Below are 22,722 nucleotides of genomic sequence, written 5' to 3' on the forward strand. Positions count from 1 at the left end.
TTTGTTCGCATCACTCCTAGGAAGATTGTTTTGAGCGTTTATTCCATTTGGGTGGTATGATTAGACGGCACAAACCTGGTGCCGTACCTACTATTTGGAAGAAATCACAAACACCAACTACGTCAAGAGAGCGACGTTAGCACAAGTTTCAACTCTTATACACTTACATATATTGCAGATGATAAATTTACACAATTTGAGAAGCAATAATACATCCAGGCAAACTTCCATTATATAATATACATTTATACTAAGGTTTTAAAGGAAATACAAAATAAAGTGTCTGTATTCAGCATGAGCAAAGAAGAATTAAACCTAGCTGGCTTTGAACATAACGAAGCTGCTATTTGAAGAACAAATTCGTTCAGGCAAACTTCGTTAAAGCCAGGGTGATCCAAAATGCATTTCTTTTCATCGATTTCGTTATGATACATTTTACCACGGCATTGCTCTATTTCCATGCAGCATCGGCACTCTTGGGGGTTGACAACAAGATCCAACGAACAATGGCCACATTCACACCTTTAATATTGGCCAAATTGTATGTTTCCATAAAGTTATCATAGCTAACGGCAGACGATTCAGATCAAAGTAACACACTAAGAATGACATCTTACCATGAAGTAACATCAACACGGGCATCAAAACGATCTTGCAGCATGTCTTCAACCCGCCGTTCTTCTGCAACTGCAGCTTCGTACTCAGCAATTTCATCGGGCGAAGCAAGCGGTTCAATATTATCGGCAGATGGCAAAATTTCCGAATTAGATTCGTCCGAATTTGCCGTCATAAATTGCGATGAAGAAATCGATGCGTTTGTCTCGATCGAAGACTCAGAAAGCGAGCTAGATCTCGATGAATTTGACATTTTTTTGCTCTATTTATGTATTACTTTGTATACTTTCCCATGTGCGCTTCTTGCCGTGTTAAGACTATGACGTCACAGACCTTTGCTGATTGTAATAATATAACGAGGAATGTTCATAACTCCCTCGTTATATTATTATTTTGCTTACATTTACGAAAGCAATAATTGATACGTGTTTAAACTATTGAATGCTAAAATCGATGCTTTTTTAACGTTAAGTTTTCGTCATAGAACCACTTTAATAAACACAAATTTACATCAACACGTTAACACAGAACTTCAAAACTGTCTTCTTTAAATTCGTTTTGTAAATCTTTAACAAGTGGTAGTCTGGTAGGAGCCATATTCGAGTACGATACAAATTTTCAACAAAAGCTTATTTTCAACAAATGTTTATGTCTAATAAGTTTGTCTTACACTTTCAGAATATAAGATTTTTTCTATCTCCTTTACTATTAGGACTATGCTTTGGTAAAGAAAATGGAAGCAATTAGCAATTTCAGCCATCTTAGTTGTGAAAAATGACGCTTTTCACTTGACTAACTGCCATGATGGTAATCACATGTGTAATAAGAGATCCGTGACACAAAAATTTTCAATGGAACGGCTGTTTGTTATGGTCCTTATTTTGTGTCTACTTTGTGTCTAGCATTCAAAAGATAATGTAGGGAGCGTATCTTTATAGATGAGTACATTTTGACAACAAAATTTAAGACAATTTTATTATCATCATAAGTAAAATATGGCTTTAGTCTTCACATGTGGTGTTTGTCTACTAATAAATCCATTCATCTATAAAGAACGCACCCATCGTCTCTTGAATGCTGTTAGCCTGCAGTCAACGGAGTGTAGGCATAAAACAAGGACCACAGCAAAGAGCCGCTACATTGAATGATTTTTGTGTCACGGATATCTTATTACACATGTGATTACCATAATGGCAGTGCGTCAAGTGAAAAGTGCTATTTGTTGACCATTTGTAAACGATGAAATTTCCAACTGCAGCTATTATCTTTGCGAAAGCGAAATCCGTGACAAAATAGTGACAAAATCTTGTGTTCTATAAGTTTCATGTTATGAGAAAATTTGTAAATGTTCAAGATCAATGTTTTTTTGTTGACAATAAATGTTTACCATCATTGTCTAAAAATTTAATTAGCTCAAAGAAATGGCGTCAATCCAATGTTTATTTTAGAGAAATATATTCATATCTTCTGTTATGTCTGGCTAATTTCTTTTGAAAATGACGTGACTTTTAAAAAAATCTGGCTGGCATAGCAAAATATATTAATACCAGAATACGGTCCTTTCAAATACCTTTGGATTGACGTTAGTGGTTTTAAAGTAAGTTCTTTTATTTATTTACACAAATTGCTTTAACTTTTTTTTTTGCAAGTTAAAATGAACAAATTCACAAAGGAAATATCGATGTATTTGTCTGAAAAGTCAATTTCACATCCCAGTTCTCAATTTCTCCTTTAAGTAGAAAGTACACTACAAACCATCTCATAAGAAAAAGGTCCAACTGATGTTTTCAAGCGATTCAAAGTTTCTGCTGGATCAACTTGCATTTTTACTTGAGATTATTTACAAACGAGAAGGAGTCGTGTGAAAGAATGAAAATTGTCACTCATAAAGCCAGCCTTGCACGAAACGCAGAACTGTTATTTGTAGTCATGTGAACTGACTCAAGACTAACAAGGAATAAAATAAAGCTGGACATTATTTTTGCAGTAGAATATATTTTGCAGTGTAGTGAGAAAAAGCCAAAATTTCAGGAGAAAAGCCAAAATTTTTTCAACAAACTAGGGTAGACGTCTTTAGAAATCGTCTGTCCATTGTTAATGATGTCGCTATACGCGTTTTTGATCAAACATCTCTTCAAAGAAGACTCGTAAATACGACTCTTTGAAAATGAGTGACACGTCACAGACCTCAGGCAAACTAAATAAATATTGAATGTAGAAATTAATTTTGCTTAGCCAATGGGAAGAAAGAGGTTGATGGGTGTGAGAGTACATAAATGAAGTGATATGTTACCAAAAGGTTCAACCATCGCGAAGTCTAGCACTGATTTGTAAGTGAAGAAAACGTTGGGAAAATTAACAAGAGCAATTTAAGATGAATTCACTGCTTCTGTTATCGTTCTTGTTGATATTTTATCCTTTGTCTGTTGATTCAGCATCTTCGTCGAAAGACGAACCTTCATCAGGTATAGGGCTGAAACATTTCCATGGAGAAGTTACAAAGTATAAAACTACACAAAATTTTTGTTCACTTTAAGCATGAATCAATTTTAACAGATTTTTATACGGAGAAAATAAATTTAGTTATAGAAATTGTCTTTAGGTTTCGTGTGAATCAATGACTTATCTTTTTAGAATAATAATGACCATAATCATTTGTGTTTCTACAATCAAAATACTCATCTACTCCTTTGTTTTGTCTAGTGGAAAAAACACTCAAAGGCATACTTGACAAAATTTACGAACTCGATGTCGAGGTGGGAAAGGGTGAAGAAATTGTGAAATTCTATACAGAAGACTGTGTATTGATTAATCAAGGTGTTCCGGCAATAAATGGCAAAGCAGGTAAGTGAGGCATTTTTCATTTTGAAAACTTGCCTGTACACTCGTAGATGTTGCAAAAGTTTTATTTTGTATTTTCACGATATCGTTTAGAGTTGTTACATCTCTACAAAACCGTTTTAATAAACCAACAATTGTTAAAAGATTAACGTTTATATGGACGACGTTTATGACATGGGAGACATTGTTACTCTTAGATACCACGCGACCAACCATTTAGCAGATTGCAGTGTCTTTACGACTACTGAGAACTTTTAACAGCAAATCTAATTTTTCATTGTTATGATGAATGAACACTTTTAAAGTGAATTTTGACATAACATAGAAAATTTGGCTGTCATCTTATAACAAAGAGCAAAAGCTCACCTTTTGACCTTTGGCGTTCGTGAAAGAGATATTTTGGAGATGATTAGGATCTTTAAAATGCAAAACACACCACGGGCAGCCAAATTTAAGCATTTCATTTCCAATTCGATAATGGTAAATAAACTAAATGAATAAATTTCTTGCAGTCTAATCATCGTTTGGAAAAAGATCAAGGGCAAATACTTGATTCACAATCAAGTTTCAAATGAGCGAGAGAACCTCTGTCCTAAATGATTGTTAAGCTCAGCATTGGAGGAAACAAGACACTACATTTATTTGTCTTATTACTAAATTTCTAGATAAAATGAGCTTTGTAGACTTTCAATTTGAATTCCATTTTGAAACATCTTTATTACAAAATGTTCTTGTCTCTATTTAAATTTTACTATAGAATATCTTCATAAGTTATTTATATATAAGAAACACATTATTAGTGAACACTGCAGCCCCTCAGTCAATTGGCAATTGGTGTTTCCCATCTTCTCTAGTAAAAATAAGCTGAATGATCGTTTTTATTAAGTTTCATTCAACATAAACTAAATTTGTTTTGATTTTTTTAAGTCCACGTGTACATGTTTCGGTATAGAAATGCCATCATTAGTGCCATTAAAGATTGATATTTCTTTTACGTTTTACATAAATTTGCTTCCCATAACTAAATGCAAACCATCAAGATCATATTTTATAACACTTAAAAAATAAAACGACAGTACGTTTCAGTTCATTTATAGTTATACTTCTACAACTCTCGACACAAAGAATTATTCATTTGCATGTTTAATTAGAGAATAATCTATGCAACTTTGTTTCGTCATTTCTCTATTTCTCTGTTCTTTGCGTGTTGTGAAGCTGCGTTTTATACATTAAATATGAAATGTACACAGTTCTGTTAGAACAAGCACCATACATTGTTTTTTTTACAACAATCTAAGATCCCTTAAGTTTTCAGGTTCATCAGAAGTCATAGATGAACTATTCTGATAACCTTATAAATGTTTCCTGCTGTGAATATTTTTAACGTTGTTTGTGATAAGCAATGAACACAGCATTGACTCTTTAAATAAAAGCATACGAATGTTATTGCTGTTTCATATGAATGAATTAAACACAAGACTGCACCCTTAGTCCTTTAACAAACATAAATTTGCATTAACACATTAATACAGAATTTCAAATTGTCTTCTTTAAATTTTTCTGGCAAAGCGAAATTTGCATCGGAAATAGTGATTTTAGTGACTTTAGGAATGTTTTACCTCAGCACACTTTTTATCGCAACTGGTAGTCTGATGCGTATCAGATGCGTATAAGCGCATCTTATAGTTGAGTGCTTTTAGGTAACATTGTGCATACAACCACCACATGCAAAGCATTAATTTACTTATGATGATAATAAAATGCACAACGAATTTTTCTAAAATATAACAACAGTAGCTTGAAGAAAAGTAATTTTTCCATTGGAAGAGAGCACTGCCTATTAACAATGTTTTTAGGTTTTTCGTTTGATAATTAGAGTATTTTATCTGGGGAAACTACCAGACTAACACACTTCAATCAGCTCACAACATTGGCGTCAACCAAGCGTTCATTTATATTATTATGCCAGCCAGATTTCTTTATTGCTTAGAAACAGCAGAATGTGGTCCGAAGAAATCAACATAGTCCCTTTAATCAACGTTGGACTGACGTTACTGGTTTTAATGCAATTCCTTTCATTTACATGTTTGTAGATGTAGATCGTCCAGGTTAGTATACTCCTGAGGACTGTTTTTGTTGTTGTCGACTGACGTTTCGACAACCTTAGCGGTAGACCGGTAGTCTCAACCAGAGACTCTGAAGATGACTACCGCTAAGGGTTGAAACGTCAGTCGACAACAACAAAACAGTCCTCAGGATATACTAACCTGGACGATCTACATCTACAAACATGTAAATGAAAGGAATTGCATTAAAAAGTAACGTCAGTTGTTGTGACGACTTACTTCCGTTCAAACGACTTACTTCCTTTCATTTATTTACACAAATTGCTTTAAATTTTCTTTTTGCAAGTGAAAATGAACAAATTCACAAAGGAAATATTGATGAATTTATATAGAAATGTTCATGTCAAATTGATCTTTTCAAGCGATCGAAAGGTTATACTGGATCAACTTGGATTTTTACTTAAGATTATTTACAAACGAAAAAGCGTTGTGTGACTTCAAAAAGTGCAAATTGTCACTGAAAAGCCAGTCTTGCACGAAATGCAAAAACTGTATAATTTTCTTCACGATAAAATTTTCTTTGTTTGTATGTAGGAGAGAGTCTTGTATCTAAGCATATTTCCATAAAATTTGCCATAGTATATGATCTGCCATTACTCAAACATGTAGGAATGCCTTTGGGTTTAACTAAAAAGAATTCTTTGGCGAGAAAAACGACAAAGAAATAGCAAAATAATGAAACAAATTAATAAAGAATATTCTCTAACCAAACATGCAAATTGAAAAATGCTTTATGTACTGAAAGACAAGTGATGATTTACAGAAATATAAATTAAACCCAATTCTAGGAGTTAAGGAAGGGGGAGAGGGTAGAGGTACCATTTGCTACTTGACTAAAAGATCGCACCTTAATAAAAGCTATCACTGATACTATGTTTGGTAAGTAACAGATGAATGACTACGTAAAACTTTAGACGGAGACAAGAAAATTTTGTAATAAATATGTTTCAAAATGAAAGTCTACAACGGTTATGGTCTTCAAAGCTCATTTTATCTAGAAATTTAGTAATAAGACAAATAAAAGTAGTGTCTTGTTTCCTCCAATGCTGAGTTTAACAATCATTTAGGACACATGTTCTCTCGCTCATTTGAAACTTGATTGTGAATCAAGTATTTGCCCTTGATCTTTTTCCAAACGATGATTAGTCTGCAAGAAATTTATTCATTTAGTTTATTTGCCATCATCGATTTAGAAATGAAATGCTTAAATTTGGCTGCCCATTGCGTGTTTTAGCATTGTAAAGATCTAATCATCTCCAAAAATATCTCTTTCACGAACGCAAAAGGTCAAAAGGTGAGCTTTTGCTCTCGGTTATAAGATGACAGCCAAATTTTTTATGTTATGTCAAAATTCACTTTAAAATGAGTTCATTCATCATAACAATGAAAAATTGGATTTGCTGTTAAAAGTTCTCACCGAGTAGTGTAAAGGGCACTGCAATCTGCTATATGGTTGGTCGCGTGGTATCTAAGAGTAACAATGTCTCCCATGTCATAAACGTCGTCCATAAAAACGTTAACCTTTTTAATAATTGTTGTTCTATTAAAAACGGTTTTGTAGAGATGTAACAACTCTAAACGATATCGTGAAAATACAAAATAAAACTTTTGCAACGTCTGCAAGTGTGCAGGCAAGTTTTTACAATGAAAAATGCCTCACTTACCTGCTTTGCCATTTATTGCCGGAACACCTTGATTAATCAATACACAGTTCTCTGTATAGAATTTCACAATTTCTTCACCCTTTCCCACCTCCATACCAAGTGTGTAAATTTTGTCAAGTATGCCTTTGAGTGTTTTTTCCACTAGACAAAACAAAGAGTACGATAAGTATTTTGATTTCCAAAACACCAACGACTAATTCCATGATTATTCCTAAAAGATAAGTCATTGATACACGCGAAACACAAATGACAACTTCTATAACTACATTTAATTTCTTTCGATGTTGCCGAATCACAAACCAAAGGATAAAATATCAACAAGAACGATGCCAGTAGCGGTGTATTCATCTTAAATTGTTCGTGTTAATTTTCCCAACGTTTTCCTCGCAAACTGATCAATGCTAGACCTCGTGATGGTGTGTACCTTCTGGTAACATATCACTTCATTTATGAACTCAGACACCCATCAACATCTTCTTTCCTTCCATTGGCTAAACCAACATTAAATTATGTATTAAATATTCATGTAGAGTATAGCTATCACTTTAAAAATATTTTGTTTCCTCTACAATCTCCCAACATTTAACAGTTTTCCCCCAAAACTTTCCCCTTTCACCTACAAATAATTAATTCTCCCAACTTTAGAGCAATTCGCCTACGTGTGGCAGCACTGATTGTTAATTTTGTGTTTGATGTTTTTTGCACAAATTCATTTCATATTTCATAAGTATTATTTTAGCATCAGTCATTTCCCCTACATTCATCTACAACCTTCTTTGTCTCCTTGTCGGTTTTTTATTTGAAATTTATTTCCGTTTGTAGCAACTGCCACTTGTAAACTTAGCAGACAGTTTTAAAGTGCCTATATCACCTCTGGATTTTGATGGTTTTGAAAAAGCATAAAAAGTTACTTAATAAGTTTCAAAACATATTTTGATTTTTTAATAGTTTTGAAAATTAAAGCTTTAAGATGGAAAATAGTAAAGATTTCTGTCGTGTTAGGGGACTGGGCTCAGGAACGCATCTTGTCATTTACAATAAATTTCAATTCCGGTAACTAATTGGGAAAATTGCATTTTCTTACAAAATGATCGCTATTTAGAGCTCAAAATCTCTTTCTACCTTTAAAGGTGCTTGTACGTTGTCAGGCACTCAAGTTGTAAATTTAGGACTTGTGAATACACTTTGGTATCTCATTACAGCAGCGATATTCTCTTGCATCAACCAAGAATTTGTTATTGCAATTCAAACATGTGCACCAGAAACCAGTAGTCTTGATGTTTAGTTATTGTTTAGTTATTATTGTTTAATTATTGCAGTAATGTTGATGTCGTTTCAAATGTTTCATCTTCCTTTTCATAATCAGGACAACCGTACGAACCCTCGTTAAAGCTAGAAACCGATTCTAAACTTGGCATAGCGACTGATACGTAAAAAATGCAATTTTCCCAACTAGTTACTGGGAATTGTAATTCATTTTATAGTAAATGACAAAGGACGCGTTCCTGAGTCCCAGTCCCCCAAGACGATGGAAATTTTTTGAAACAAGCCGAAATTGCAATCTTTAAAGCTCAATTTTTCAAAAACTATTCAAGTAAATAAAAAATGTTTTGAAACTTATTTACTAACTTTTTATGCTTTATTCAAAGTCATAAAAATCCTTTAGGGAATATAGGCACTTTATAGCTCATAACACAGAATATGTAACTAACCAGGAGGGTCACTCCTTTGACGTTTTTGATCACGCCGACAATTGCCGGAAGTGCGCGTTGCCATGTTCTTGGGTAGTAAAGTGAGAGAATTTTACTATAAACAATATGGCGAAAATTGGATTGTCGAGTTTAAAAATGCTTTTTATGTAGTTTAACTGGACAATCTTTTACACTTTTACGATTATATTAAAAGAAGGAAATATACGCTTTTTTCGTCGACTTTTTTGACGTTAAAATCTAATTTTACAATAGAATTTGTCTGCGATTTTTTGGGAGTATTATTATTATTATATTATATTATTATTACTCGCTTATTCGGCGGCTTCGACTCGTAGGTTTTAGTTTATCTTTGTTGTTTTAGCAATTCGTCTAAAGTATTCCGTGGACATAATATATAGTACTTGTATGTATACAATGTATAATCAATAATGCTAAATACTTAATTGCTTGTATGTGATATATACTCTGAAAACAGGGCTAGTTATTTTATTGTTCCATAAGCCCAATTCAATCATGTCTACGCGTAAGTATGAGTAATCAGCCCAATTATAAACTGTACATGAACTTATATTTGCTATTTTGTATGTCCTAGTGGTAGTTTATTTGAAGCGTTCAAACACCAAAAATAATCTCCAAAACAATGGAGCCTAGTTAAAATCATTTCCATAGTACCTTTTAAATACATGACAAGTCATAACATATTTGTAACTGCTTAGGACATCGTGGTAAAGATAAACTAAAACATTTAAAATAGACGACAAATATCATTATAGCAAACATGTTTCGGCGTACTTTGTGCCATCTTCAGTGCGAAGTGAGTCAATATACGAAGTTTACATGATAATATGTTACAGTGATAAAGCGGAAATATCGAATAGTTATGAATAATTATTTACAGTTGAATAAGGTGTTATAGAATGTTTGTGTTAGGTTTTATCAAAGAAAAAAAAATCACAAAGAAAATGAATAATATCTGATAAAGTAATAATTGCTATTTACAGGTCAAAGATAGTGTTAAAAATTTTAAATACAACATTGGGGAGACCACCCGCCACCTTTCCACACGGATTAAAGAACACACAACCACGGACAAAAACTCACACATTTTCAGACACTTACTCTCGTCACCACACTGCAAAAACAATTACACAATCCTGTTTCCGTATCTTAGATACCGCTCACACTTCTTTCGCCCTTAAACTCAAAGAAGCCCTTTATATCAAGAAACGTAAACCTAACCTCAACAAACAAATACAACATCTTAACACTATCTATATATTCTGTGACCACAATAAAGCCGCTTACAGACGAGCAAATATTTTTTGACAAATTTTTATGTGGCAAATGTCATTTGCCCGTCTGTATGGGACTTTTTAGCAAAGTTTCCTTTGACAAATGCATTTGTTCAAAAGCTAGCATGTCAGCTTTTGAACAAATGCATTTGTCATAGAAAATTTGCCACATGACTAATTTTGTTCGTCTGTAAGGTCTACAAAGATATTATGACAATTTAACCACATCTGATATGTTGATACGTACAGGCAATCAAAGAAAATTTGCCTCATAAAATATTGTCGTAAAACGTTTTTTGCCCGTACACACGGGCTAACGAGTATTTTTAATAGAAAATTTGTTCGTCTGTAAGGTGCTTAATTATTACTCAAGTTAATTTTGTGTTGATGTTTGTTGGACTTTACCTCATTTCCCCTACATTTAGCTATAAGACTCTTTGTCTCCTGGTCAAGGGACACTCTTTTGAAATGGGGGCGTTAACTTACATCAAAAGTCGGCGTCACCAACAACTTCAAAGGAATGTTCCTTCAGGTTTGTTACAAATTCTGTGACCTTATAGACGTAAATAAAGAGTAAATAATAACAAATACGATCCTTTCAGCGTATTTCTATTAGAGTAAAGGAAGGAGGGAGGGGGTGTACCGATTGCTAATTTACTGCGGGGGCCCAATAAACGTTTATCTCGCACTCTGTTCACAGCGCTGTGGTGAAGATAATGTGAAGCAGAATAAATGTATTTTTCTTTCGAGTTATTACCATAACTAATCATATTAATGTGGATTTAACAGTACATCAATAGACAATGAATTTGAACATATGAATGACAAGCACGGGTAATGCCTTGAAATGCTTGCACCCTACGAAGCCTTTCCGTTCAAGAATTCAATATAGGTTAAGCTTGGGTTATCGCAACACAATCGTATCCCAAGATTAACGGAACCTCACAAATAATTACGTATGCATTTATATGATAACTGCTTTAAATAATTGAGTCTAAAATACAGCTATTTGTTCCGCCAGGATAATTTAGTTAGACGCTAGTATCATTTTTTGCTACTAATAGAAATTATAAGATGATTAAATTTTTATGGCTGTTATTAATCAGTTAGCGTCGCTTTGACTTTACAAGGCCTTTTCGTAAGAGATTTAAAAAGAAAATCAATGTATACATTAAACAAGAGCTTCTAAATATTTTTGTTCTACATGCTGCCGAGCGTCGGCGAGGCAGCACACTATTCCTGACACTTATTTTACTAGATTTAGTCTTTTTACGCGACCAATGTACTGGTCAACATTTGCATATGGCGTCCGTCCGATCGAATTTAAAGTGAGGTCGACCTCAGTTAAAGGAGTCAAATTTAATTGTTTCATATGTCAAATTCCGCATGCACTTAATCCAAACTATTTTATTCCACACATGCAAAATACGACGTTTGAAACAGGCCTTAATCTGTAACTTTCATTTGACGAACGAACAGAAAGAACATTTGCGAAGAATACCTAATACTAGCTGTAGCATAGTTATTTTTGTTTCAACTGTCTGTATGTTTCATCTTCAACAATGTACAAATGTTCACTTTCAATGTCAGATCAATATCAAATTTCAGGAACATTCTTTTCAAAATGTAAGAACTTAAGATTCCGATATAACGAAAGCTATGAAATTCATTTGCTATTTAATCTGCCGTTTCACCTTAGCACGAAGAATGAAACTGATATACTGGCCCTACAATTCGTGATCGATGAATGAATTGAATGTTTCGAATTTACATCTTCATTTCCCATGCATCTTCTTAACCTATCACATTGAACGAGCGCGTCCGGTTCCCGTCTTACGTCTGCAAACTACCCATTTCCTCGATCATTAAGGAAAAATGTTCCCTCATTTAATAGAGCCTTATCGTCGGCGTATGTGGTATTTAACTTAAGAGTTATTGGGTAAACAATCATAACCTACGTATGTAACGTACCTGACATGACCAACAGTGTGATTTCCCATGCATTATAGACAGTGCTGGTGCAATATTTCTTAAAGCATTTTAATTTTCTTCCGATGTAACACGTAGAGCCCACGGCCAATATTTGCATATAATATCTTCCCACATATATTTAACTTTGTGTGGTTGTAAAAAATTCATATGCAAGTAGTGAGCATAGCCATAAATTTCTCCTCTGAACATGTTCAAAGTAGCTTGAGCAATCGAGTGCCTGCATCCAGCAACTTCAAGTCCAGTCTCGTCTTGGTTTTCTTTGATTTGAGACCATTTTGCAGCTTTCAATGGGTGTCGCCACAAGAATTATCTTCATTCTATAAAAAATGCTTTAACCTAATAATAGATTGCTACCTTTCAATCCTATTTCATAACACATTACCTGAATCGACTTTGAACCAAGACTTTTTAAATGAGAGTCCACAAAACTATTGTTTGCAATCAATACATCACGTTAATAACACTGGACTGGACCCCTGTGGTAAAAGTAAGTTATCAATTTAGAACACAAGCACTCATAAACCCAACAATGTAGGTAAAGAATCAAACATGAGCAGTAGGTCTTGTTCTTGGATTTGTTAAAATTGGTGTTGTAAAAAATTCATATGCAAGTAGTGAGCATAGCCATAAATTTCTCCTCTGAACATGTTCAAAGTAGCTTGAGCAATCGAGTGCCTGCATCCAGCAACTTCAAGTCCAGTCTTGTTTTGGTTTTTCTTTGATTTGGAGACCATTTTTGCAGCTTTCCAATGGGTGTCGCCACAAGAATTGTCTTCATTCTATAAAAAATGCTTTAACCTAATAATAGATTGCTACCTTTCAATCCTATTTCATAACACATTACCTGAATCGACTTTGAACCAAGACTTTTTAAATGAGAGTCCACAAAACTATTGTTTGCAATCAATACATCACGTTAATAACACTGGACTGGACCCCTGTGGTAAAAGTAAGTTATCAATTTAGAACACAAGCACTCATAAACCCAACAATGTAGGTAAAGAATCAAACATGAGCAGTAGGTCTTGTTCTTGGATTTGTTAAAATTGGTTCAATTTATTAAAACATAAAAATATCTGAATTGTTTACAAAGGGTAATTCTATTTTTGCAAGTTTGAGAATTCGCCATCCAAAATCACAAACCTTGGTACTTTGCTGAATCTGTACACTTTTTGATTTCCATCAACATGACATGAATGTTGATCAATACTAGAAGGAGGGCAATTTTTCCATGTCTGCTCATGAAGAAGGTCAATTTCATGTTGGCAATAGCTCCATTCAGCAAACGATTTTCTGAATGTGACTGGATTGATAACATTTTCCTAGTGAAACCAGTTCCACATAAAACATAGCACAATTATACACTATTTGTTGATTATGCAAAACCCCACTGTACTATAATATAGTTCTCATACTTCAAACATACACATTATATGAAGCCTACAAAAATTGACATGTGCTTGTTACAAATTTTAAACAAATTTTCCTTGACTTTCCAGAATTTACCAAAATTCACAGAAAGAAATGATCATCAAGGATTATTTTGAAACCAAGATTTATGTCTTGTAGCTTTTGGTTTGCGAGACAAAAAATATACACAAAGATATGTAGATAGCATGAACAATAATCACCCTTCCTCTAGAGCTGGAAATATCTTCCAAACTTCTTACAAAAGCAGATTGTGATGACCCAGGCATCCTCTTTCTAAATGCATCCCACAAATTAAAGACATCTTGACTAAATATGTAATGAAAATTTTCAGGGCTACCAGGCCACCAGCCATTCTCAATTATACTGTCAACAGAAATTGGTGACCACTTCCATTGACAAGATGAGAAATGTACAGTGAACCAATTAAGATCGAATCGTCCTGTTGAAGACAAAATATAATCAAAAATAACCAGTACAGTGCTGAAAATATGCACTTCAAAGAAATCAAATCCTGGGGTTTCATAAGAAGCCAACAACTTCATCAATGACTTGAAGTTTTTAGTTTCAATCTAAAGTTTATAAATTAGAGTACAATCCAACCTGCTGCCTATGTACTTTTCTAAATGTGACTAACATAATGAGCCCCTAACAAATTTGATTTTAATAAGATGCATTATATGTACATCCATATAACAAAAATTGTTATTTGGACTCTGTAAAAAATTGCATAAGGACACTTTCACCTTCACAAGTGATCATAATCACAAGAGAGCTGTTGGTAGTTTTGATGATAGGTTCATTACACAACTGACATGATGATGGGTAAAGGATGGGGCATGATCGATCTACAAAGATAACAGCATCATCACAGAAAAACATTTCTCTCACATCGAGCACAACAAAAAAAAATGAATATTTATATAAAATTCAATAGTATGTACATTATACTTACCAATGCTGCAAATCATTCCATCAGATGAAATGGATTGTGTTGGCTTGATATATTGAAAATAACCATCCAACCACACCTCTCGATCATGGAGAGGATTATTCTCATGGACATCATCATCGCATTCTCGACAAATATATCTCAACACACCACATTGTCTGCATCTCAGTACAGCTTCATTTTCATTGCATCTACAACACTTCATAGCAGGTAAAGGAGGAGCAAATGATGACACAGTGACATCGAATATTTTTTCCCTCATACTTTCCCAATTTTCTTCTCGATTTTCCATTCTTTATTGCCAAGCAGATGGCCCAGTATCCACTTTTCCAATAACCAACTGACAGCTTTCAAGAATAGCTTCAAGATCTAAAATGAAAACATAAAGCTGTTTCCTTTTCTACTTTTTTTTTTCCAAAATATGACACAATTATAAAAAGTTTTGCTTCTGTTATGTAAAGTTGAGATGTAAGAAGTGCTATCAATAACCTCTTTCAGTAACACTGTCCTCACATAACATTTCCTGTGGAACATCATGTAAATCTGACGATGTTGTAGGCATTTCCTCATCTATGATAGTAATAACAACAAGTAACATAAAAATGTAACATACAAGTTACACAAAAATCTTAAATGCTGCTATTTCTTTGATAAAAGTATTATTTCCCCAGCACACACCTCTTTGTGTATTTCTATTGCTCGAAGTGCTTTGCCTCGGCTTATGAATAATCCGTTCGCCATCTTCGTTTCTCTGAAGAACTATATCTCTACTGGCATTTTTCTTCTTAATAGTTTTACTTCTACTTCGAACACCTTGATTTGTAATAGCATTAACATTGCTTATTGCAGACAGCAGCTGCTCATCAATCGTTGGTTTACTCGGCCTACTGCGTTTATGAGACATGTGTTTGCATAAATAAGAGGTGAAACCCCGATGTGTTTAATATTTCATAAAAATACTGATACAGGGTACTGTAAAATATCTTCGCCCCTATAACAAAACAAAATGGCGCGCGCTAAATTTTTTGGTTTTTTCATTTCGGTAACTGGCAAAGGAGCCACTCGTGACACCAGGCCTATTGTTTGAATGGACGTTTCAAATTGACTTATACAGTCAATTTGAGGGTATTTTCACAATTAGCGTATTAAGTTAATTTAAGGAAGATACTGGGTTGTATTTTTTATACTTGTGATCAGTATGTTGTCGTATGTCAATCCTACGTACTTGTATGTACTCGTGTGGTGTTTTAGCCACGATCTGATTTTTTTACTCGCGCGCTTCCAGTCCCCTTCTTAGGTCTGGAAATACGCATTCCCCGGTCATAAAGATAAAACGATCGATTCCAGGAGAAAGTCTAAGCATACTTCTATAGTCGTGCCATAGTATGATCTGCCATTACTCAAAGATGTAGGAATGCCTTTGGCTTTATTTAGTTGGAGTTCTCTGGCGATAAAAACAACAGAAATAGCGAAATAGTAAAACAAATTAATATAGATTATTCTATAACCAAACACGTAAATTGAAAAATACTTTATGTAATGAAACACAAGTCGTGATTTTCAGAAATATAAATTAAACCCAGTTCTAGTGGAGTTAAGGAGGGGGAGAGGGGAGGGGCACCATTTGCTACTTGACTAAAGGGAGGCACCTTAAAATAAGCAATCACTGTAACTGCGTTTGTTATATAACAGTTGAATGACTACGAAAAACTTTATTTAAACGGAGACAAGAAAATTTTGTAATAAAGATGTTTTAAAATGAAAGTCTACAACGGTTATGGTCTACAAAGCTCATTTTATCTAGAAAATCAGGCTACATAATATGACAAATAAATGTAGTGTCTTGTTTCCTCCAATGTTTAGTTCAACAATCATGACGTCGACGGACAGAGGCTCTCTCGATAATTTGAAACAAGATTGTGAATCAAGTATTTGCCCTTGATCTTCAACCAAACCATGTTTAATCTGCAAGAAATTTATTCATTTAGTTTATTTGCCATCATCGAATTGGAAATGAAATGCTTAAATTTGGCTGCCCGTTGTGTGTTTTTGCATTTTAAAGATCTAATCATCTCCAAAATATCTATTTCACGAACGCAAAAGGTCAAAAGGTGAGCTTTTGCTCTCGGTTATAGATGACAGCCAAATTTTTTTATGTTATGTCAAAATTCACTTTAAAATGTGTTCATTCATCATAAGAATGAAAATTAAGATTTGCTGTTAAAAGTTCTCACCGGGTAGTGAAAAGGAGACTGCAATCTGCTGCATGCGCCGTCACGTGGTATAGAAGAACCACAAGGTCTCCCTTGTCATAAATTTTGTCCATAAAAACGTTCATCTTTTTAACAGTTGTCGAATTCTCGCTTCGGTAGTGATCTACCACCTCTAAACGATTTCGTGAAAATACAAAATGAAACTTTTGCAAAATCTGCGAGTGTTCAGGCAAGTTTTTTAAAATGAAAAATGCCTCGCTTACCTCTTCTGCCAATTAATGGTGGTACACCTTGATTAATTATTATACAGTTTTCAGTATAGTATGGCCCCACTTCATAGCTCTTTCCCTCTAGAGCGAGTGTGTAAATTTTGTCAAGTATGTCTTTGAGTGTTTTTTCCACTAGACAAAACAAAGAGTACGATAAGTATTTTCATTTTCAAAACACCAACGACTAATTCCATGACTATTCCTAAAAGATAAGTCATCGATACACGCGAAACACAAATGACAACTTCTATAACTACATTTAATTTCTTTCGATGTTGCTGAATCAACAACCAAAGGATAAAACATCAACAAGAACGATGCCAGTAGCGGTGTATTCATCTCAAATTGTTGGTGTTAGTTTTCCCAACGTTTTCCTCGCGAACTGATCAGTGCTAGACTTCTTGATGGTGTGAACCTTCTGGTAACATATCACTTCATTTATGTACTCTCACACCCATCAACATCTTCTTTCCTCCCATTGGCTAAACCAAAATGAAATTATGTATTCAATTTCATGTAGTTTGCGTGCAGTGTTTCTGTCGTTCTTCTTTGTTTTCAAAGAGTCTTCCTTACTATACAATGAACAGGCGATTTCTTAAGAGGACTCTTGTAGATAACCTGAGGTTATGAAGAAATTTTGACTTATCTTTTATTCTAAAAACATGCATTCAACAGTGTGAACATACATTTCTTAGAACTTTTGGAATCGTTTATTTAAGTCAATGGAAAATGATTAGAGTCAATTTAAAAACCACATTTGTATTTATCCATTGTGAAAAACATACTTGTACTATGCAAATGATTGTTATACTTCCTTTAATGATTCTCGATTGACGTAAGTAACTATTCAGCAGTTTTAACGGTTGTTGTATGTCTATTTTTAGAGCAATTCAATACTTATGTAACGAACGTGCAAAATTTGTAAATGAATGTGTGTTTCGTTTAAATGCGCGTCGCTTAGTCAAATTGAAGATATTTCAGTTCTTTTGATTGCGTCTACACTTAAATGGGAGAAAATTTTGCCTTAATGACCGGGGAAATGGGTAGTTTCCAGACCTAAGACGGGAACCGGACGCGCTCGTGTAATTCGCCTACGTGTAACAGCACTGTGAGTAAAGTGAGTAAATGAACATGGTGGCGCTTACTTACGGCAATTGTGTGCCTGACAAAAAACTTCAAAGGAGTATCCCTTGACTAGGAGACAAAGAATCTTATAGCTAAATGTGGGGAAATGAGTTAAAGCCCAAAAAACATCAAACACAAAATTAACATCGAATAATTATTATGGTGCTATAAATCTGTCTGCCAAGTTTTCAAGGGGCAGAACCCACAAACGGAATTTTTGTCTACATGTAATGACACATTAATTAAAAGTACGTTTGTCCATCATGCGGTCAGTGAAGTATTCGTGCCGTTAAGCGCCGAGTATCCCTTGACTAGGAGATAAAGAATCTTTTAGCTAAATGTAGGGGAAATGAGTTCAAGCCTAAAAAACATCAAACACAAAGTTAACATTGAATAATTATTGTGGTGCTATAAAGTGCCTATATCACCTTTAGAATTTTTATGAATAGAGCATAAAAAGTTAGTAAATAAGTTTCAAAACTTTATTTTATTTGCTTGAATAGTTTTTGAAAAATCAAGCTTTAAAGATTGCAATTTCGGCTAGTTTCAAAAAACTCAATCGTTTTGGGGGGACTGGGACTCAGGAACGCGTCCTTTGTCATTTACTACAAAAAGAATTACAATTCCCGGTAACTAGTTGGGAAAATTGCATTTTTTTACGTATCAGTCGTTATGCCAAGTTCAGAATCGGTTTCTAGCTTTAGGGTTCGTGCGGTTGTCCTGATTATGAAAAGGAAGATTAAACATTTGAAACGACATCAACATTACTGCAATAACTAAACAACAATAACTAAACATCAAGACTACTGGTTTCTGGTGCACATGTTTGAATTGCAATAACAAATTCTTGGTTGATGCAAGAGAATATCGCTGCTGTAATGAGATACCAAAGTGCATTCAACAAGTAGTCCTAAAATTGCAACTTGAGTGCGTGACGTACGAGCGTATGCGCAAACAATAACCTAATTTTCCTGACAACATTTTGATGTCGTTTCAAATGTTTCATTTTCTATTTCACATTCAGGACAAACGTACGAGCCCTTGTTAAAGCTAGAAAGAGATTTTGAGCTCTAAATAGCGATCATTTTGCAAGAAAATGCAATTTTCCCAATTAGTTACCGGAATTAAAATTCATTGTAAATGACAAGATGCGTTCCTGAGCCCAGTCCCCTAACACGACAGAAATCTTTTGAAACTTATTAAGTAACTTTTTATGCTTTTTCAAAACCAGAGGTGATATAGGCACTTTAAATCTGTCTGCCAAGTTTATAAGTGGCAGTAGCCACAAACGGAAATAAAATCCAAACAAAGGACTGACAAGGAGAGACAAAGAAGGTTGTAGATGAGTATAGGAGAAATGACTGAGGCTAAAAAATAGTTATAGTGGAAATGAATTTGTCCAAAAAACATCAAACACAAAATTAACAATCAGTGCTGTTACACGTAGGCGAATTACACGAGCGCGTCCGGTTCCCGTCTTAGGTCTGGAAACTACCCATTTCCCCGGTCATTAAGGCAAAATTTTCTCCCATTTAAGTGTAGACGCAATCAAAAGAACTGAAATATCTTCAATTTGACTAAGCGACGCGCATTTAAACGAAACACATAATCATTTACAAATTTTGCATGTTCGTTACATAAGTATTGAATTGCTCTAAAAATAAACATACAACAACCGTTAAAACTGCTGAATAGTTACTTACGTCAATCGAGAATCATTAAAGGAAATATAACAATCATTTGCATAGTTACAAGTATGTTTTTTACAATGGATAAATACAAATGGCTCTAATCATTCTCCATTGACTTAAATAAACGATTCAAAGATCTAACAAATGTGTGTTCACACTATTGAATGCATGTTTTTAGAATAAAAGATAAGTCAAAATTTATCTACAAGAGTCCTCTTAAGAAATCGCCTGTTCATTGTATAGTAAAGAAGACTCTTTGAGAACAAAGAACGACACAAACACTGCATGCAAACTACATGAAATTGAATACATAATTTCATTTTGGTTTAGCTAATGAGAGGAAAGAAGATGTTGTGGCTGTAAGAGTACATGAATGAAGTGATATGTTACCAAAAGGTACACACCATCAAGAAGTCTAGCACTGATTAGAAAGTGAAAAAAACGTTAGGAAAACTAACACGAACAATTCGAAATGAATACACTGCTACTGGCATCGTTCTTGTTGATATTTTATCCTTTAGTTGTTGATTCATCAACTTGGTTTAGTGATAAATCTTCATCAGGTATCGTTGAAGTTACAAAGTACAAAATTGCACAAAATTTTTGTTCACTTGAAGCATGATCAATTTAAACAGATTTTTATATGGAGAAATTAAATTTAGTAATAGAAGTTGTCTTTAGGTTTGGTGTAAATCAACGACTTATTTTTTGGAATAATGAAGGAATTAAACGTTTGTGTTTTTAAAGACAAAATACTCATCGTGCTCTTCTTTTGCATAGTGAAGGGCAAACTCAAAAGAATACTTGACAAAAATTACGCTTTCCTCCTTGCTGGAGAGCCTCAAAAGGCGTTGAAATTCTACACTAGTGACTGCGTATTGATTGGGCAAGGTGCAGCGCCAATTGTAGGCAAAGCGAGTAAATGAGACATTTTTTATTTCTAATCAGGTTCAATGAGATGACAAACGGACTCACAAAGGGCTTTGATGTTTTACTGCTTGGATTGTTCAGTTATTTCGAGTGATTATTTCCACCCTTACTTGATCACCATGGAAACAAAGAGAACGGTTTGAATAACAATGTCACCATTCAAATTAGTTCACAGTCGACCTACGGGACAGCGTGCGTTTACTGTAATCATTGCAAATTCAGGAAAATCAACTTTTTAAGAATGATTTCTATTGAGAAAAAATATGAAACAAAACTAAAAACCAGATTCGGTATACTATATGCGGTGAAACAAGTTAAAATTCACAAATTAATTCGACTCACTTTAAAAGCAAAATGAACAGCTTGGCATCACTGCTTGTTATTTATCGAGCGCGTAGGTTGGTTGATTGTAACTGTTAGCAATGACTACGAAGTCAAAAACTTGCCTGCACACTCCAAAACGTTATATAAGTTGTAACTGCTGAATTTTATGTCTTCATGTTATATTTCAGCATTATTAAAGTATTTCAAAGCCGCAACATCAGGGCCACGAACTGTTAGCAGGAACAGCGTTTACATTGATGAAATTTTTGATAAAGGAAACATCGTGACTCTTAGATACACTCTGACACCACATGCAAAAGATCGTGGAGTCCTTCTTCATTCTCGGTAGTTAGCTTTCAAAGAAACGTAAACTGTTATTGATATGATGAAGGAACACCTATTAAAACGGCAAACACACCTTGGACAGCCCAATTTAAGCACTTCCTTTCGAACATTGTGTTGGCATAATATAACCGTAATAAATAAAATTTCTTGCAGAGCAATCATCGTTTGGAAAAAGATCAAGGGTAAATACTTGATTCACAATCTTATTTCAAATGTGCGAGAGAACCTCTGTCCGTCGACGTCATGATTGGAGTAGAGAAGATACTACATGTATATATCTATTATGTCAGAATTTCGAAAATAAAATGAGCCATGAAAACCACAAGACTGTCGTGTGGCCGTAACTGCAGTTGACTTTCAATTTGAATTCCATTTTTATATACATTATTACAAGCTGTTCAGAAAAATGCCTTTCATCAGCCATTAGCAATTGTTCCCTCCCTCCATCCTTACTCGTTTAGAAATGGCTTAATGATCCTATTTATTAATTTTATTATCCAATATTAGCTTGACCAGAAGATAAAGAGTTTTATAGCTGATTCAGTGGCTGAGTGTAGGGGAAATATGCTAAAATTCCAAACAACATCAAAGCCAAAATTAATTTTAAATACTAATCGCCGTGATGCGAAATCTGGCTTTAAAGTATTCAGCATCAGTACCATTAACGGAGATTAATTACACATATTAGGGAAGAGTTTTGTAGCTGAGCGAAGGGGAAATTAGCTTAAGTCAAAAAAAAATCAAAGTCTAAATTAACATAGTCAAATACCGGTGGAGATTTTTACCCATTGGAGTTAAACCTTTCATATTGCCGATCTCTTTTTTTCGCTGGATGTAGCATGATTCAATGAACAATGAGATTTTATTTAACTAAAATCTAAAACTAAACAGCTCAAGATATTATACAGGTCATGTGTACACTACTCAGGTTAGATCACTAACATTACTTATATATCTCATGTTGTACGAATAACATAAGAAACTTGATGCATTGTGATTGTATTACGTAGCGCATTTCGTAGCTTATGTGACGTCAAAACGGCCATGTTGGAGGGTTTTATCATAGTGCCTATGCTCAACTGGGCATGTAAATAACATGCATACTTTTCACAACTCATGTCATTTCCCACCAGCACGGCAACCGAAGCAAACACCCAATAAACGTTTATCTCGCACAATGTTCACAGCGCTGTGGTGAAGATA

At 34.3% G+C, this 22,722-nt stretch overlaps 4 protein-coding genes across 5 annotated transcripts; 1 reads left to right on the forward strand and 3 right to left on the reverse strand.

Moving 5' to 3' along the window:
• Nucleotides 1–118: 118 nt before the first annotated feature.
• LOC124437197 lies at nucleotides 119–917 on the reverse strand. Its single transcript, XM_046987205.1, has 2 exons — nucleotides 618–917; nucleotides 119–522 (listed from the first exon to the last, which is right to left on the reverse strand). Exons 1-2 carry the CDS (start codon nucleotides 866–868, stop codon nucleotides 246–248), a joined length of 528 nt encoding a protein of 175 aa, XP_046843161.1. The 5' UTR covers nucleotides 869–917; the 3' UTR covers nucleotides 119–245.
• A 5,574-nt stretch (nucleotides 918–6,491) lies between these two features.
• Nucleotides 6,492–7,707, reverse strand: LOC124437203. The gene is made up of 4 exons (XM_046987213.1): nucleotides 7,513–7,707; nucleotides 7,247–7,387; nucleotides 7,000–7,156; nucleotides 6,492–6,729 (listed from the first exon to the last, which is right to left on the reverse strand). The coding sequence occupies exons 1-4, from the start codon at nucleotides 7,592–7,594 to the stop codon at nucleotides 6,642–6,644; spliced, it is 468 nt and encodes a 155-aa protein (XP_046843169.1). The 5' UTR covers nucleotides 7,595–7,707; the 3' UTR covers nucleotides 6,492–6,641.
• Nucleotides 7,708–12,959: 5,252 nt separating this feature from the next.
• LOC124437189 lies at nucleotides 12,960–17,547 on the reverse strand. Of its 2 annotated transcripts, XM_046987198.1 has the most exons (12): nucleotides 17,362–17,547; nucleotides 17,099–17,236; nucleotides 16,857–17,007; nucleotides 15,848–16,587; nucleotides 15,301–15,613; nucleotides 15,112–15,192; nucleotides 14,887–14,991; nucleotides 14,626–14,821; nucleotides 14,417–14,518; nucleotides 13,874–14,112; nucleotides 13,386–13,564; nucleotides 12,960–13,180 (listed from the first exon to the last, which is right to left on the reverse strand). In XM_046987198.1, the coding sequence occupies exons 5-12, from the start codon at nucleotides 15,361–15,363 to the stop codon at nucleotides 13,159–13,161; spliced, it is 987 nt and encodes a 328-aa protein (XP_046843154.1). In that variant the 5' UTR covers nucleotides 15,364–15,613; nucleotides 15,848–16,587; nucleotides 16,857–17,007; nucleotides 17,099–17,236; nucleotides 17,362–17,547; the 3' UTR covers nucleotides 12,960–13,158. The 2 variants fall into 2 exon arrangements, 1 of the variants encoding a protein (XP_046843154.1); XR_006945597.1 differs by lacking the exons at nucleotides 15,112–15,192; nucleotides 15,301–15,613; nucleotides 15,848–16,587; ... (1 more) ...; nucleotides 17,099–17,236; nucleotides 17,362–17,547 and having other exon boundaries at nucleotides 12,960–13,021; nucleotides 13,087–13,180; nucleotides 14,626–14,966.
• Nucleotides 17,548–20,251: 2,704 nt separating this feature from the next.
• LOC124437199 lies at nucleotides 20,252–21,844 on the forward strand. The gene is made up of 4 exons (XM_046987208.1): nucleotides 20,252–20,483; nucleotides 20,701–20,838; nucleotides 21,363–21,519; nucleotides 21,673–21,844. The coding sequence occupies exons 1-4, from the start codon at nucleotides 20,393–20,395 to the stop codon at nucleotides 21,764–21,766; spliced, it is 480 nt and encodes a 159-aa protein (XP_046843164.1). The 5' UTR covers nucleotides 20,252–20,392; the 3' UTR covers nucleotides 21,767–21,844.
• Nucleotides 21,845–22,722: the final 878 nt, after the last annotated feature.

The sequence above is a fragment of the Xenia sp. Carnegie-2017 genome, unplaced genomic scaffold (genome assembly GCF_021976095.1).
Source record: "Xenia sp. Carnegie-2017 unplaced genomic scaffold, XeniaSp_v1 HiC_scaffold_16, whole genome shotgun sequence".
Classification (NCBI taxonomy): Eukaryota; Metazoa; Cnidaria; class Anthozoa; order Malacalcyonacea; family Xeniidae; genus Xenia; species Xenia sp. Carnegie-2017.